Source organism: Macrosteles quadrilineatus, unplaced genomic scaffold (assembly GCF_028750875.1).
Source record: "Macrosteles quadrilineatus isolate MER2022 unplaced genomic scaffold, UCM_ALF_1.0 Scaffold_5__1_contigs__length_97177068, whole genome shotgun sequence".
NCBI classification, from domain to species: Eukaryota; Metazoa; Arthropoda; class Insecta; order Hemiptera; family Cicadellidae; genus Macrosteles; species Macrosteles quadrilineatus.
In genome coordinates, this window is record NW_026542598.1 from 80,269,090 (window position 1) to 80,287,295 (window position 18,206).

At 34.8% G+C, this 18,206-nt stretch overlaps 1 protein-coding gene across 11 annotated transcripts in view; it reads left to right on the forward strand.

Moving 5' to 3' along the window:
• The window catches only part of LOC128994350 (gamma-aminobutyric acid receptor subunit beta-like), a 111,367-nt gene that overhangs the window by 55,853 nt on the left and 37,308 nt on the right, over positions 1 to 18,206 (forward strand). For 4 of the 11 annotated variants that reach the window (XM_054418865.1, XM_054418866.1, XM_054418860.1 and 1 more), the window contains exons 3-4: positions 7,016 to 7,083; positions 14,395 to 14,621. In XM_054418865.1, the coding sequence (XP_054274840.1) occupies positions 7,016 to 7,083; positions 14,395 to 14,621 (295 nt within the window). Of the gene's footprint in view, positions 1 to 6,761; positions 6,830 to 7,015; positions 7,084 to 8,576; positions 8,645 to 14,394; positions 14,622 to 18,206 lie in introns of those variants that run through there. The other 7 variants (XM_054418864.1, XM_054418862.1, XM_054418867.1 and 4 more) reach the window with 3 other exon arrangements.

Consider the following 18,206-nt stretch of genomic DNA (forward strand, 5'->3'; position numbering starts at 1 on the left):
TTAAAGGTAAACAACTTTAAAAAGAATGTACAAAACTAATGCTATGCAATAGAGAATGTTGCTAGTATATTTTAGATTTACATATGTACAAATAAATTATAGTCATGATGGTATGTTTAATTGAAATGGTTTTATGGTATTTGGTGCTTGCGTTTCTGTTGATGCTGGATTTTTGTTAGGGCGTTTATTCGTTCGAGGTATGAATGGAGTCTTTGGTGCAGTGTGTTTGTGATTGTGGAAACATATTTTCCAGTTTTCAGAATGTTAGACATTTGCTTGGTTAAATTATTCAACAGTACAACACTTATCACATTTTTTACATCTTATTTAACCTACATAGATCCTTATGGTGTCAAATAAATTATTGAATAATGTATTCTGGACCTGCTTTTAAATCAAATTATGGTTCACCCAATGTTTTCAAACCTACACTATGACACACATAACAAACTACATAAAACACAAAATAATTAAAACACTGAGCTTAACTTGCACATACGTACCCCCAGGATTGGTTAAAATTCCAACTACTGTGTTCCAGTTTTAAATACTTTAACAATTAATGATAAAGTTAAATTAAGTGAAACTAATAATTTTTGTTCAATTGAATTCTACAAAGTGCCAATTAATAAATTAGTTAATGAGTCACTGAAATAAATTATAACACTTGATTTTTATATACAGTTTTCAAAACCATACGATTTTTGTAATACAAAAAGGACAAAAATATTTGAAATCATATTATTCTAAGATAGTTCGAAGGTTGTTTTAAAAAGTAAATTATTATATTTATATGCCTACGTTGGGAAAGGCTAAACTAATCTGTAAACGATCCTTAAATTTCTATTCACGAAAATAAATAGAAATATTTGATTTTTTTACAATTTTTGAAACCTAAAAAGTTATTTTATTGAGGGTGATTTTAAGTAACGAACTCCACATAATGATATCCACTTCATAACTCAATCCAACTGAAAATTGGAAACTGTTGACTATCAGAGGTAGTTTTAACTCTGCCTGGACAACGGTATCTTTATCATTCAAAACAAGGTTTAGGAAATTAGTTCGCTCAAACTCGGGGTTGACTGGCTTTTATTTGTGAAATAAACCCCTATATTTTCTATACGTGGATTGCAGAAATAATATAATAAGTTTGTTTGATATTTTAAAATAACTTTGTTTTAAAATATTTGTTGCTATCCTAAAACCACGTGGAAAGAGAAAGAGTTTGAAAAATATTGAAAGTTTGAAAAATCCCTTCTTAATAAAATAGGAAACCAAGGTTATTGTGGCTAGTAAATAAATGACACGTTGTAATTTATCTTGTTGATAAGGAAAATTATCTAATAAAAACTATTTTCTGATGTTATTGAAAGTTTTAAAAATGCCTTCTTAATAAAATAGGGAACCAATGTTATTGCGGATGGTAAAAAAATGACACGTTGTAGGTTATCTGGTTGGTAACGAAAATTATCTAATAAAAACTATTTTCTGCTGTTATTGAAAGTTTTAAAAATACCTTCTTAATAAAATAGAGAACCAATGTTATTGCGGCTAGTAAAAAAAAGACACGTTGTAGTTTATCTGGTTGGTAAGGAAAATTATCTAATAAAAACTATTTTATGTTGTTAAATTTTTTGGGTAGAGATATAGTCCATGTGTTATCTGGGCTCAATCGTACTAATTATTGTATTCGATTCAACTTTGTAACCATTTAATCTTGAACAGATTAGAAATGTTATTGATTACATGTTTGGAGTTGAAGATTTTTGTTTACTATCCTTTCTGGTATATAAAATAGGAACATTTTTTATCTTAATTGTATGCATAATTTACTAATTGAATACCCCTGTATTCTATAGACTTTTCCTAAAATAATCAACATTATTTTGAAAAAATTGATGAAAGCATTTTATTAACGATTGAAAATTTTGACAAAATATGAATGAACAAATGAACAAGTTGAAATATTGAAAACTTAACATATATCCAGAAAGCATTGCCTACTTGGTAACCAGTAGCTTGATTCCGTAAGTTGGACAACGTTTGAAGAATGCTAAGCAATCCGTGACTAGATTTTTGCTCAAAGGGAAACCAATACCACAGTTGAATAACACTTTGAACATACATATACAGTGCTTACATAGGTCCTCAGTTTGTGAGTCTATTATCAGTTTTAACTAGGAGTATGATAGCTGCCAAAATTGTTTCCAACTTACTTGGTCCTAAAGTGTCCCTTTTCGATACAAGTTCAAGCATTGGAAATTTGCGAGGGACAGTAAGAAATTTTGGTCAATGTGACGAACAAAACTTTTAGTTGCTGCACTATTATTTAAGCTCAAACTATTTAATTCACTTAAAGTACTCCCAGTATTAGATTTTTCTAGAATTTATTTAAAAATAGAGGCTGAATTTCTTTATAACATGTTTACATGTTAATTGTAATTTAATAACAGCTGATCCTTCTGTAGAATATTTTTAGCCACAGTCGTAGTAAACAAATCATTCTGAGGGATTAAATGTACAGTATACAGAATAAATGTTACAGAATATGTTACTGGACAAATATTACAAAAGAACGGTAAACAAATTATTCTCCCTTAAGATTCGTTCACAGATTTTTTCGATGTTGCATCTGCATCAAACATTTTTAGTGTTTATTACCGTTTCACTATAAAACACTGACATATACCCTTTATTGACATCTAGACAGATTTTACGTATTTGAATTTATTAATTCGTTGACGGAGTAATACGTTTAGCTTTCAACAGCTTTTACTTCATCACATAGGCCGAAAGTGACTTTGCGACACTCACTCATTTTCCAACCTCGGTTTTGCAACGGTTGTAAAACTTAAGCTCGTGTCGAAAAAAAAACCCTTTTAACTATCACATATGCTATAGGCCTACTTGGAACGAACAATTTTAATTGATTGTTTCTTGTCAGACAAAGCTATTTCAAATAAAACACCGAAACAAAAGTCAACAAATTTATCACCACGAACGATGTATTTAATATCGTGTTCAAAGTTGAAATTTTTCGATCCAGAACACTCTTTGTGTACCAAAGACTTACTGATTCAGTCTGATTTAGTATTCAGGCCTATGTGGGTTTACTTCCCGATTCAGACGTTTCCCTTGTCTTGGTAAACGTGTTACCACATTGTCATTCTAGTTCCTCTCGGTTGGGCTTCCATTTATTACACTCATTGTTCAGTCCTTTGTATTCTTCAGTCCAAAAACTGTGTACAATATCTTAAGTGTTTAACATGACAAGAATATATGGCCCAAGAGAATACATAATACTTGAACTAGTATTGAACTTAATTTAGAATAGCTTTTACCTAAAGAAGTATTCAAGTTTTATTTAGTATTACTATATTTATTACACATTTTGTCTTTCTTCGGGAAGCGGTTCTCTTACCTATTCAAAATTTAAGCTATTACCAGTATAACTTGTTGTTTACACTATGACCATTCGGGGGGTTCGGAATCTATTTTGATAGACTTAAAGCAGATACACAAGTTTCAGGACCAGATACACAAGTTTCAGCTGATATTTGGTCTCGTTGCCCACATTTTGTCCCCAGTTCACTCCGTGTATAAGTATCAGCTGATATTTGTTCTCGTTCCCCACATTTTGTCCCCAGTTCACCTCATGTATAAGTGTCAACTGATATTTGGTCTCGTCGTCCACATTTTGTTCCCAGTTCACTCTGTCTCTTAGTATCAGCTGATATTCGGTCTCGTTGCCCTCATTTTGGCCCCAGTTCACCCCATGTATTAGTATCAGCTGATTTTGTTCTCGTTGTCCACATTTAGTCCCCAGTTCACTCCGTGTTTTACTATCAGCTGATATTTGGTCTCGTTGCCCACATTTAGTTCCCACTTCACTCCGTGTATCAGCTGATATTTGTTCTCGTCGTCCACATTTTGTTCCCAATTCACTCCGTCTCTTAGTATCAGCTGATATTCGGTCTCGTTGCCCTCATTTTGGCCCCATTTCACTCCTTGTATAAGTATCAGCTGACATTTGGTCTCATCCCCTACATTTTGTCCCCAGTTCACTCCGTGTATTAGTATCAGCTGATATTCGGTCTCGTTGCCCACATTTTGTCCCCAGTTCACCCCCATGTATAAGATTCAGCTGATATTTGGTCTCGTTGCCCACATTTGGTCCCCAGTTCACTCCATGTATAAGTATCAGCTGATATTTGGTCTCGTTGTTCACGTTTTGTTCCCAGTTCACTCCGTCTCTTAGTATCAGCTGATATTTGGTCTCGTTGCCCACATTTTGTCCCCAGCCCGCCTCGTGTATGCCCGGTATGTTAGGGTGGGGCGATCGATCGGCCAGCGCGCAAGCTCCGCTAACCATTCACCATCCCAACCTTTGTTCTTGCCAAAGCACTATTCAAAATGCTCTCTATTTTTGTACCAAATTGAAAAGTACCCTGGTCGGATGGCGACGACTCGCCTGACTAACCTTTTATATAAAATAACATATCGACCTATACCGATTCCCAATTACTTTCAATAATTCTACTCGGGTTTCTTTCATACAGATAGAATTCGGTTAGCTGTAGGAATCCCATGTTTTTTCACCATGCGAAGTAATGTAACAAACTACAGTAAACAAAATGTTTTACATTGTTTAGAACAAACTAAGTTCAACGATTTAGTTTAGCATAATTCTCACCTTGAGGTATGTCTTGAAATTACCATATATGTAAAAATCGCATTGGAAGCTTTAAATACCTTATGACAAACACATTACATATGCTACTAGCATCTCAATTTTCAAACTACCATTATCACACACTTTACACTACAAAGATAAATTTAAATGAAACAAATGTGACAGTGTGGAGGTTCTATGAAAATTTGTGTTAATGATCATGTATATACTTCTGGTAGGTTGCAGGGTAAATAAAAGATTTCTGAGGTTGATTAAAGTAAATCTGATTTATAATGGCATGTATGGGAGATTTTGCCATGTTCTGGAGATAAAATTAAATGCTTCGCAGTTTATTGGATCTGATTTGTCTAAGATTTGTCTGATTTGTGTCTAGTAGACGGTGTGTGGTGAATGAATTTGAAGATTTTTGAAATGTTTGGAGATTTTTGTTCCCTAGGATTATTGTTTCCACAACTTTGGAAATCTTTTTTTACGGACATTTGTTTATTTTACCACTCTTTAAAACTAGATATACTCTCATTTCAGTATTAAATGATTGAGTAATGACTGATGTAAAACTAATGTGCTAAAGCTCTAGAGATTCTTAACCCCAATTCACTTTGAGATAATAACAGTAGTTTTTCTGTCCTTTCTCTATCATTGGGATTAGGTTTCATGAGATTAGTCGGTGTAATTGTCTTCTCTACACGATGAACAGTTTGTAGAGGTTCAAATGTTTAAGTAGTCCAAGATAACTATTGTTGACGACTACTATTTATTCACATTCTGTTTATTTTTTGAAGTTACGACTTTATTTAAAAGAACGTATTTGGATTAAACTACATTGTCCAGCGTGCAATACTGCTTCTTCAGACAGATTCAGTGGGTATCTTTGGAGCTCGTGTCCTTTCAAACAAAGAGTTACTTTGGTGGTGATTGGATTCAAAGAACTCACTAGTGGTACTGCTTTAACCATATTTATTTACTATAAAATTTTAATTAGGCCAATTTTGTTTCTTATAAATCTGCAACATAAGGGTTACTAATCTTATAGTTTCTTCTTTTACACGTACAAGGACACCGATTGTGTTTATCAACCAGCAAAATGTTCTGGAAGGTTGAAGGTTGTTTGAGCTATCAAGTCGTGACAATTCGTAACCAATTCTTCCAGACCTACTAAGGTTAGCATATCTTCCAGATAAAACAATGGTTTGTGTAGGGATGTCCATCTGGCTAATTCATTGGATGATGAGTGCTTTCACACGATTCTCACAGGGACTGATCATAATGTGCAAATAAGGCTAGGATTATACTACTGTAGGACGTATAATACTAGGACCAGCGTCCTAGTATAATCCTAGCCTTGTCATCGCTTTAACTTGGATTTTGAACAAAAATGGTGATGCGATGTGTTGGATGTGATTCTCGAAGTGATTAGTTATTGTGTAAAAATAGCGTTAGTAAAAGGTTGGATAGCATGTTTGGATATGATTCTCATAGGGATTGGTTATGGTGTGAAGTGGGGCAGCGATAATGTTGAATGCGAGATGTTTGGATATGATTTTCAAAGTGACTGTTTACAGTGTGTGAAGAGGGTAATCTGTTTATCATGGACTTCTATCAAAATCTCGAATGTAAGGTGGTTGGATGTATTTTCTCGTTGTGATTGACAAGTGTTTGTGAACTTTGTTATCCTTTTAATGTGGATCTCTATCAACACGTTGGTAAATGCGTTTACGTGTTTCTCTTAAGGGTATGTGAAGTTGTCGTTACATCGTGTGTTTTAGCAAAATGGATATTGGTATGAGACGACTTTTGTAGTATTTGCTAAATGTGTGTAGACTAACAGGAAAATGTATTACACTTAAAAAGTGATGTTTTGGTATTCTCAAGTGGTTGGTTGTGGTTCAAGTGTGTGAAGTGGGTGATGGATTAAATTAACGATGAATAGTGTTATTCTCATGATGATTGTGATCCCGGATGAGTCTCGTTGCGATTGGTTGAGTGATGTGCTGATTGCTGATTGCTGATTGCTGATACTGAGTAGCTATCTCAGCCAGACCCAGATGCAGAGTTTATGTTACAGGTACCCCAGTTGAGGTCGGTATCACTATGTACGTGCTATCGATCAGCTCCCTGTCAGAAGTCCAAATGGTACTTCCATCAACTTACTGTTTTTATTCGCATCTCTTGTTCAGAACTACTACTGTAATCGTATCCTCTAGCTGTTTTATTTGTTTACGAGTTTGTGTTCTCGATAAATGTACTCTCTATCTCTGGCCCGATGATTTGGCATGTATGTTGTTTGGGGTCCATTGCTGAAGGACCGATCTCTTGCAGGTCCGCCGGTCGAAGTGGGGGTCACCATGTACGTACTGAGCATCTCGTCCCTCTCAGAAGTCAAAATGGTACCTACATTCTCTCTATCTATCTTCTCTACAACATTTACTGTTATGTTCTGTTTTCTACTTTAAGTCCCACCGATTGGATTCCTTTCACGTGGGTTTTGGCCGAGATCTATCGAAATACACTTTGAACACACTTTGATGTTTTAACGCCACGTAATCCAGCAAGTATGTTAAATTATCACGTAACACACCTAAATTCCATCAGTAATTTAGGTAGACGAAACTGCAATAGCAGCACGAGCACTTCACCCCTAAGCCACAAGCACATCTCACTGGCAGTCTTTCCCGGCTTAAGGGTAGAAAGTGATACCCTCGATTGATGTTAACTTAGCAGATCGATTGTGTCGAAGCGATGAGCCAATGTAAAGACAAGCTGTAGGTGTTGAGAGGAATCCAGTTGGCCGAACCTCACCCCCGCATGCCTCTAGCTTCACACCTGTACAATGGAGTTCATAGACGTTGAACGTAAGCTTAACATCTAATCCGATATTCAACTTGTATTAAGGTTGCGTTCAGAAATGGACCCCAACTCGACAGCAAACCCCTCTTCATTTGCCGTCTAAAAACAAAATTACAGTTTGTTTCTAGTAGAATGGAGGTTAAGGTAGTTGGGACCACGAAGCATGGTTTCGCTGCTCGGCGACTTCATAGTGTTGTCTGTAGGCAATTTATTTATTTATTTTCCTTTTTTTGAATGAGCATTTTGTACAATTCGTATCGGTGTGTTAGCCGCCATTAGTGACGACTTTGCTTAGAACTTATTGTTTATATGCTAATGATGATGTATTTACAGGATGGAGCTACACAGATATTGATTTTTTGTATTTATTAAGTGTTTTACAGATTATTTTAGGTTCTAAGCTTTATAATGCGTGATATATATTAAATAAGTTATGTTAGTAACTAGAGTACAAACTATCATAATCTGTAATGTAAGCTATATAAAAAGATATAAATTTATTTAAAAAAAAACATTTAATAACTAATATCCTAATTTTTATAGGGCTGTAATTACAAAACTCTCAACTATAAAAGCTAAACCTATTTGAAAAGAAAAATGTTCATGTTCATCTTAGCCTACTTATAAAAAACTATTTATTTTACCAAAAACAGCAAAAATTGTTATTTTCTCACAGTATAACTAAGTAAAAAACCAAGCATGTAATCATTCCAAAAATAAACAGTAAAATGCCAAATAACATGCATCAAACTATCTTTAAATTGTATTTAACGTATTATAATCTAACTGGTGTAATTCCTAAACCTGACAAACCTTTGTAGCAAATCTGAACACTTGGAGTTTTAACATTTCTTAAACTAAAGCTGTGTAAATTGGTATACAATGTAAACATGTGTACATACGACTAACATGTAGTGCTCCTCGCTTACTCCTCGCTTCACCTTCCCGCAGATCTGGGTCGACCTCCGGCCAACCTCTCGAGGAGGTTGTCCGGAGGGTCCGAAGCAGTCGCTGACGCCCTCCCATGTTTCAGGGCCCCCAGTGGAAGTCGGAGTCACCATGTATGTCCTCAGCATCAGTTCGGTCTCCGAAGTGCTGATGGTACTAACTCACAACACTGGCGTCACTAGAACTTTGACTTTCAAGTGTTGTTTATTTGTTGGTCGTTGTCCGTGGTGTGCCCCACCTCCTTGTCCGAGCTTCGTCTCACGATTTTGTTGTTTGTTCGCTGCTTTCCTTCCATTCCTTCCTTCCTCTGGGGTGGAATGAGAGGCATTTTCAGGGAAATGCATGGGAGTATAGTTGTTGACAATTGGAACTTTAAACCTAAAAACTTTATATTTGACACATAAAACATGAAATATTGAAGTTTTATAGCATTGAAAAAAGTATAAATCGATAATACTTTATAACTATTGCAGTAAATATTAAACATAAATTTTAACACTAATGAAGCTTAATCCACAAGGCATTGATGTCGAAGTGAATATCAACTATACGAGTTCCTTTAGAGGTTAGATCCTTCCCTTGACTAATTTTGTTTTGGAATTTTGCAGCCCATTTCACATGTTGTTGTAAGGGAACCGTACGGCGTTCCACATCTGCATGGTCGAATAATTTTTGTGAAAATACCTCTTTGGAAAATCTCAGTGTGACAGAACAAAACTCTTCAGATTTTCTCGAAAGACGTATTTCCATTTCTACGTGTGTACTGATATTAATATTGTATATTTGTAGTTTTGTTGTCATTGTTGGGTGTATGTCTGTACATTCAGTTCCATAAGTCATGGAACCCACTAAGCCTCATGGTGAAGCACTCATTCTAAAGTTTAGTTCATGACTAGTACTGTATGTTCCACGTTCAGTGACAGTGGAACTGAATGTGGACAACATCACAGGTCGCTAACAACATCACCATGATCGTGATTCCAGCAGACGACACTGCGCCACTTCAGCTACCAACCTCTATTGTTGTGTATTGACTAATTCTGACGTAGTCAACTGTTAACCTGATTTGAACAAAACCTCATTTTGGAAATTTAACACTGTGTAACAAATTGTGTACACCATTCGTTCACGTGAGGTTTTGTTGATCGAATGAGTAGATTGCCACTAGGAGGCCGCTGGTGGTTCAGCATGCGGCATGGCAGGCATGAGCATGGGCATGGCATGATCTGTGACGTAGACGACAGCTTTGTAGTGTAGTTGTAGTTCTATTTAGATGTAACTAGTTTTAACACTATTATAGTTATTAAAATAGTTGCTTATAAGATTGCTTTAGTATTTAAGAGTGATAGGTAGGTAAGGTAAATATTTTTTAGGGGTTTGAATTGCTTTAGGGCATTTCAACTGCTATTTAGGATTGTTCTTTCAATAGATAATGTTTTGCTAAGGTGAAAATGTAGGGGAATAGGCATGAATTTAGTTGGATACGTTAAATTCAACAGTGAAATTCTAGCATCTTGTAGAATCGGTAGAGCTTAACATAAGCGCTTTGAATTAGTTTTATGAATTTTAAATATCAGTTAATGCCTATCTTTACATTTTATTACAAATTTGAATACATCTATGATAGGTATACAGTAACTTTCAGCTCAAAACATACGGTTGTACAACATTGAATTAGTTAACACTGCATATCTGATGGTGATAATAAAAATAAACTGTTTATAAACAAAAATATACTAATTTGATACTGGAAATCTCCTCAAAGTTGCATTGTTTGTACATCTAACAGTTTCAGTCGAAACTAAGTATAATCTATTTCTTTATCAAGTGGAACTATAATTAACGTGAAGTATGTCAATTTTATTATCACTCAAAATGTCCAATAGTTTTCACGGATTAAGTGGAGTGAATAAGTACTGGTAAAAAGAAAAAGTAAACTTACGTCGAAAAATAACAATGTGTCTCCAAAAACACTTACTCTATGCTGATAAAGAAATTAGGGAGAAAAGAATTAAAGTGACATTAAGAAATTGTGGGTTGAAACATGCAATGAAAGTAAGATGTTTATTGCGACACAGCCAACACATTATATTCCTTACTCGAAATATAATAAACCGAATCAAACCAGGATCAAGTGAGGAGAAAATTAGCTATTTCAGGTAACTGAGTCAATATACATGATTTATACTTACAACCAAACAAAGATGAAAAAAATTTCACCTAACAAATCTCACAGGGAATTAAATTATGATAAATATTTGAAAATAAAACATTAATTGAGATACAACCCTCACATTATTATCTTTGTTTACACTTTTACACCTTCAAAATTCTTGTAAAACCTTTCCAAATTACAGAATAAAGTCAGGTGAAGAAAATCAGCAGCTTCAGACAGACTAAAGATTAATAAGCAACCACTAAAAAAGTATTACAGGTTGCAACGCATATTTTACACTAACAACCAAAAAAGTAAGAAATTTCGACGTTACAAAACAATTCAGGGGTTTTAGTTTACGTAAATGTTCGAAAATAGTCTAAACCTCACATTTATTTTCCCACACAGTTTTCCTCTATAAATTCCAGTATAAAGTGAGGTGAAAAATCAGCCATTTTAGGCGACTGGCTCAAGATAATAATTAGTAAGCAGCCACCGGAGACTCTTCAGACGTCCATCGTTAGTCCACCCTTAGCGCCTTTACTTGAAATGTCGTCACAGAGCACCCCCCTCCACCCCTTCCTCCCTTCCACCCTAACCCCCTCTGGGTCTCTGGAGCATCAGTTAGGCGTCTCCGAGTGTGAGTGATTATTTAACATGAGGGATTGGTGTGATTCTTCAATATCATCTCCCTCTCTGAATCTTGTCAAAAATATTTATACACTTTTATTTTTTGCAAAGTAAAAAATCCTATTTTTAGATCCTGTAGGTGTTACAGCATATACTCATCAATGCGGACTTTGCTTAATCCGGAAAGCCGTTTGACAGTTTCTAAAGAATCATACAGCCAAGCTGTATCGCACAATTCATGGTTAAGTAGTTTAGTGTTTTTTATTTCCCTTTACTCTATTACAATGGTGGTTTATGTGATATATACTATGGTATATACAATAGCTTATCTTATTGTCTGGCAGTATCAAACGTTTGGGTAAACTACAGAAATCAGTAACTATGTCAGTAACTAGCGTAATATGTCAGGGACCCATTGGATTATGTTTATTTTTATTTTTTAAACGGTAGGCCTACACAATTAAAATACGAATGGAATGTCTACAAGTCAAGTTGAAGGTTTAAAACGCAACAACGAGAAAAACACTGAGGATCTTTCGTGATTGTGTTTGTTTAAAAGTTCGAGTATTCAACAGAAATTATTAGTAATTTACATCACCTCACATGTTCAGTTTCTCACTTCAAGTCCAATTGTATGATTGGCTTCAGCTCATGGTAATAGGGTATTTACTTCTATAAATGGTATCAGAATCAATATACAACAATAAGAACAATACTGAGGATGATTTACACTTTTCGGTCCCAAAACTTGGCGTATTTGACAGAAATCCAAAAATTAACAACAGCTTACTTTAACTACGTCAAAGTTATTCTAGAACTTACTCCAAATTCAACTTAGAGATGAGATGACTACTTCATTAATAGGTACTTTGGTATTATACCACACATGTCAAAACCTAACCTAACCTAACCTAAGGGGGCTATGTTTTAGGTTAGTTTAGGAAGATTTTGTGAATCTAATTAAAATCTTATTTGGAAGTCGGTGTGGTGTGGTTGGTATAGTACCAATGTAAACAATAATCAAAGGGTTAACACAACAATAAGAACGTTGAGGATGTATTACAGTACTTTGATTCTCAGGGGTAAAGGTATCGGTCGGGGAAGGCTGCTCCTGCCCACTGATGAGGGCCGCACTGCGTTCCTGGAGTTGAGCCAAACTCACCGAGGGTTCTTAATTTTCATTTTAAACTCTAAAATATATTTCACCCTTTATTTACCTTCTTTTATTCGAATACAACCTTTTCCCAAGAATATACAACACTTGTGTTTAAATAATCCCGAAGGGGAGAGAAGTTAAACGTTTGGTTTGGTGTATTCAATCCACAATTTGTATTTGTTACTAGTTAGTTGGTTAGGTTTGTGTACATAGAAGTATTGGACATAAAATTCCCATAGAAATTTATTAGCTGAGAATGAGAAACTTGAATCTAACCACCGATAGATTGTGGTGATGTACATTAGTGTATTTCTGTTGTATTCAAGAACTGGTTGGCCAAGTCAATCTTAAATTATGATTTACTTAATGTGTAAAAAAGATATATAAGAGTAGCACATGCTGTTCACAGCTTATTTAACTATGTTTTATTCTAATAGAAACGTGGCCACATGAGTTACATACTGTAGATGGGATGTCTATCATAGTATCCGAAAGTCAATGATATTTTTGAGTTTCTTGCTGAGTTGTTTTATGATTTAGTCGAAGGCTTGCCGGACTAAGGAATCAAAAAAGTGATGGCGCTGTTACGCTTCCTTGTGTCACCCCAAATAATTTATCAATAAAGTCCATTTTTGTAGTGAACCGGCTCAACCGTGACCCATGTAGACATGCTAACTCAACGTTTAGCAGAGAATGCTAACAAACAAAAAAACTGATTGGCAGTAAAAATGTACTTATATTTTACGTACCGATTTATTGTGTTATTGAATTGTTTACGTACAATCAATGCAACCTTGAGGAGAATTTTTGCAATCGAAACTAAGCTCAGAAGCTGTTAAGCTCTTATTTAACTATAGTTAAAACTATTTAATAGGAATTTGTAATCAAGAAATTGTTTATCAGCAAATTTGCATATATATATAAACTGTTTTGTCGACTCGACAAATAATTACTGATGGAAATTAGTGAATTAAATATTTAAAATAAAAGAAATACGCAGCTTTAGTAGGTCTTGAAAACATGGTAACAATCAATTAAAATAAAATGAGTTTATAGTATAGAAGTACTTATTTTCAAGTAAGCTTATAGTATTTTTTATTTCTGTACGATGAAGTACACATAGGAAAACCTATGCAGCTTTTGGAGTATAGGTAAGAGAAGTTTAGTTTTGTGAAAGGAAGGCCAAGCACATTTATTTTTAGCACATTTAATCCAAGCTAAACATATGTTTAAAGCTTATGTTAGAGCATGTGCATTTGACATTATAAAGGTAAACGTATTTTTAATAAGTTTCCAAATTTTGAATACTAGACTATTGGTGTAAAATTCGTTGAATAATATCAAAATACCTTAAAAAATTAGAGTTGATAATAATTAAACCAATGCTACAATATTAACTAACTACAAAAATGAGTTAAGTTTTCTTTTCAATTGATTTACACATTATCAGGAGAAAGTTTTGGAATATCCTTAATTCAGTACATTTCACTAAATTACCATAGCATTGATATGAGAATAAATTTAAACTAAACAAAATGACAACGAAAAGTACACAAGATTTTCATTCATAAAATAAATACATTTATTCTTATATTAAATTCTTGTCCATTCTTAAATATGTAAAATACTCATCACAAGACCTTATTTTGAATTCGTCCAGGTATGAGAAAGAACACTTTTTCAGTAGGTTATAATTCTGCTCAAGCTTAAAACAGAAATTCTACAAAAGATAAACAACAAGGACAACAAATACAACAAAATAATCAATAACAACTATACAACATGAAAATAAAAAAAAATTTGAATTTAAATGTTTCTGTGACTGTCAAAATAATAATGCCTTCTCTTGTATATTTACAAACTAATCATACTACTTAATTACATTTCCTATAATTATTTATACTTAACTAATGCTTAAGTAGCTCTTTACACTTTACCCCTCTAATTGTTTTCCTTCTTCAGGACTTCACGTTGGACTTCTACTTCCGACAGTTCTGGACGGATCCTCGACTGGCCTTCCGGAAGAGGCCGGGGGTGGAGACGTTGTCCGTAGGGTCGGAGTTCATCAAGAACATCTGGGTGCCGGACACGTTCTTCGTCAACGAGAAGCAGTCCTACTTCCACGTGGCGACCACGAGCAATGAGTTCATCAGAGTTCACCATTCGGGCAGCATCACCAGAAGCATACGGTGAGTTTGAATTCCTTGCAGTGAGAAAGACTTGACGCTAGGCTCTATCGGAATCGTTTTTCACTTCATGCTAGATATGGGGGTTGCAGCATTACCACTTGGGATAAAATAAATTAGAGGTTTGGTGGTATTTGAACCTCATGGACTGAATTCCTGCGCTTTACTACACCAGCTCACTAGTGTGAATGACTTAACAGCAAGTAGGCTTCTTCGGTTAATGTAGATTGCTAGGTCTTCGCCCTCTGGAGAGGTGAACTTTCTAAAGGACTGGTCGAATTATCGGATGCCTTTAGTCGATTCCGCACTCAATTCCAACTCAGTTGTTTTAGATTGCCTTGAAGATGGATAACTGTAACGCACTTGAAACATCGATCAGTATTTTCACCAGTTCAGCGACTTGGTCGTCTTGGAGAATTGGTTATATGACTTTCAAGATTTGATTTTGAATACTGATTACAGTATTCAAAATCATTAGTTCAAAACATTCGTTTTCACCAGAACTGTTATGTATCTTGCCATAACCATCTATCTATATATTAATAGGCAAGCATGTTTCTTTAAAACCTTTTTTCTCAGCTCGTGTGCATCGCAGGGGAAATCTACGCATACTGTTGGAAAGATATTTGCCTGTAGATGTGCAGAATCTCTTTATAAATTAAAATAGGCTAAAAAATAAGCACAAAAAACTAATTTGAAAACTTCAAAAAATTAACATGGACCAACTGGGTTGCCATGATGGTGACGAAATAACAACAAAATGTAAACAGAAAATCAAAACAAATGGAAGAAATCCCAATCACATGTTTTATTTACAGTGTGGGGAGAAAATAGAGAAGTCTGTACATTAATTATTTTTGGTCGAGTTTCGACCACAGGACGACCACTAGTTATAATTATTCATTGGGAAATGGGAGTTTGAAAATAAGATGCTCAGTCGTTGGAGGCTAACTTGAAAGAGGCGTTATTCCTGTTCTCTATGCTAGGACAAGTAGTGGGCTATTCATGGCATAGAGTAGACACAATACAAATGTGTATATATAACAAGAACAGTTTTTAAAAGAGTTTTATATTTTATTTGGTTTTCTTTGATTGTTGGATTCCTCATATGCATTACACGTGTAATGGACTAAATACCTTTGAGTGCTGATGCTTGAAATTTAGCAGGATTGTTGCTTATGGACCAATAAAATAAATACCCAAAGTTGTCGGGGAAAGTAATGCAGTATTTTACCATTATAACCCCCTCAAAAATGTAGTAACTCCCCTATACCAGCTCTAAAACTACTTTTATATTGCATAGGACTTTACATTTAGCAGGGTTTCTGCAACAACCAAAAATTAGTAGGTTTTATACTAAGAAATTATGCTAAAAGGCACCATATTCACCCCCCCCCCCCACCACAAATAGGGCCACTTCATGCGTAATGGACGAAGTCACTTTTAGACGATCAAGATCCGTCACATTTAGCATGATCGTTGGTCTATGGTCATAATAACTGAAATATTTTAGAAATGTGACATTTTGAAATTCCACCCCCCCCCCCCCCACCTTTAGGTATGGAAACCCCATAACCGTTTCTTAACCACTTCTTTAGTTCTTACCACCCATTTCCCTGCTTAGTATTCCTATAGGCATTTTACGAGCTTTTCTGTTTGAATCACCATAAAGCCATCACCTTTTCTTAGGATCCGTGACCTTTTCTATTGGTTAGAAATGTAAGTTAGAGCAATGTTAAGTTGTTCAGTGGATCATTTTATGTTCTTCAGTTGAATACATTTATTTTGGGATTGATAAACTATTATGTATATAAAAATCCTTTTGTTTTAAAGTGGGAGATAGGGGAGGAGTGAGAGGGATAGAGAGAGACCACATGACCTTTATACGGTCAGCCAACAGGGCCAATTGAATTATCCTTTAGACCAGCTTCCCCTACTTTGATCCAATGATAGATGCATTATGTACCAATGTGTCAGAACCGACCGAAGGAAATTTAGTTTGCCTTTATCGTATTAGCATATTTCTCGTGAAAGGAGGATGGTTTAGACTGCGGCAGAAGGAAAGGTTCGGTCTCTAAGAGCGTATCACAACTCAAATACCGCTAGTGTCTGCAGCTAATTTTAATTTTCTATTCAAGAGAAAGATCATTGGGCGAATTTAATCCTTAAATAAAAATATACTATCATTTGCAGCAAAATTGAAGATTTTTAAGCTTGTTCGATGAGCCAAGACATTAAAATCAGCGTAAGCTTTTAAGCCCCAAACAGTGTACTACGTTATATTAAAGCATATTTAAATACAACTAGGCTTAGGACTTTGAACTTGTTTGGAAAATGTTTAGTAAATTTATATTCTTACACGATTACGAATTCTTTCTTGATTTAAATTACTGTTTCGTGACACATTATCGTATTTTGTTCACCTGATTGGTATTTTAGTAAAAAAAATCCATACATCTAAAATCAAATGCATATAAGGTCATTTCATACAGTATGTAACGTGTTTCCTTATTATTATGCATCATCGTATGTATGTATGTGTCCTGTGATCACGTAAGCAATTTTTGATTTTTCTTATCCCGTTGTTTAAAGTTTACTTAAGTCTTTGTCAAACGGGCTTTCAACGATATATTAGCATCGAACAATCTAAATAGAATGATCTGTAAAACTTAGTAGTTTCCTTAAAGGCTATTTATTTAATCGAGAAATTTCAATCAAGTAAATAAGCAAAATTATTTGGAAATAGTAGGTGGCATATACAGTATATAATAGGTGGAGTGTTACTTTTTTGTAACAGATTTAAAAGACTTTCTGGTAGATTATTAGGGTAAAGCTGCAAAATTATGCGGTTTAAGGAAAATTTCCCTCACTAATTTTGCTTGAGATATATGTTGCAGCTCATTGACTTTTTTGCAAATCTCAGCTGTTGAGCTGTTGTATTAAAAGGTAGGATTAACTGGAGGGGATAGATTTCTTCCCCTTAAAGCTGAATTTTGTGAACTGAGTATAGTTTACTGTACAGTTTAACTAGACCATCGTTTTGAAAAAAAAGAGGGAGGAAGTGAGACAAGATGCTGAGCTGAGTGTGTTAGCTAGAGCGAGACAGGAAGCGGAAGGGGCTGAGGACAGGGAGACCATCTCCAACAGAGGCAATAGAATTATCTCAGAGAGGCCATGACTCAATAATGGACATTGGGCTTCAACATACGCACTATTGCATTTGACAGAGCATAAGACAACACTAGTGTATATAATGAAATGTCTACTTAAATTTACAAGTTCAACAAGGTCAATATATCATTATTTTATTTTATACTATTGTACATGCTTTAGACTTATCTTACCACTTTAACAGTCTCAAGAATGACTTGTATTGGAGCGATTTCTCAAGAACGGAGAAAATTATTACGAGTTAGGCTAAAGTCAATTGATTAGGGGGATTTGAACTTACAAATTCAGCAAATAAAAACATAACACTTAGTAGCGCCCTCTTCAGTCTGTACGAACAATGATCAAAACGTTTATGGACTTTAAACGATAATTGCATAAATATACCAAATAATCATCCACTATGATAGTGTCACAACA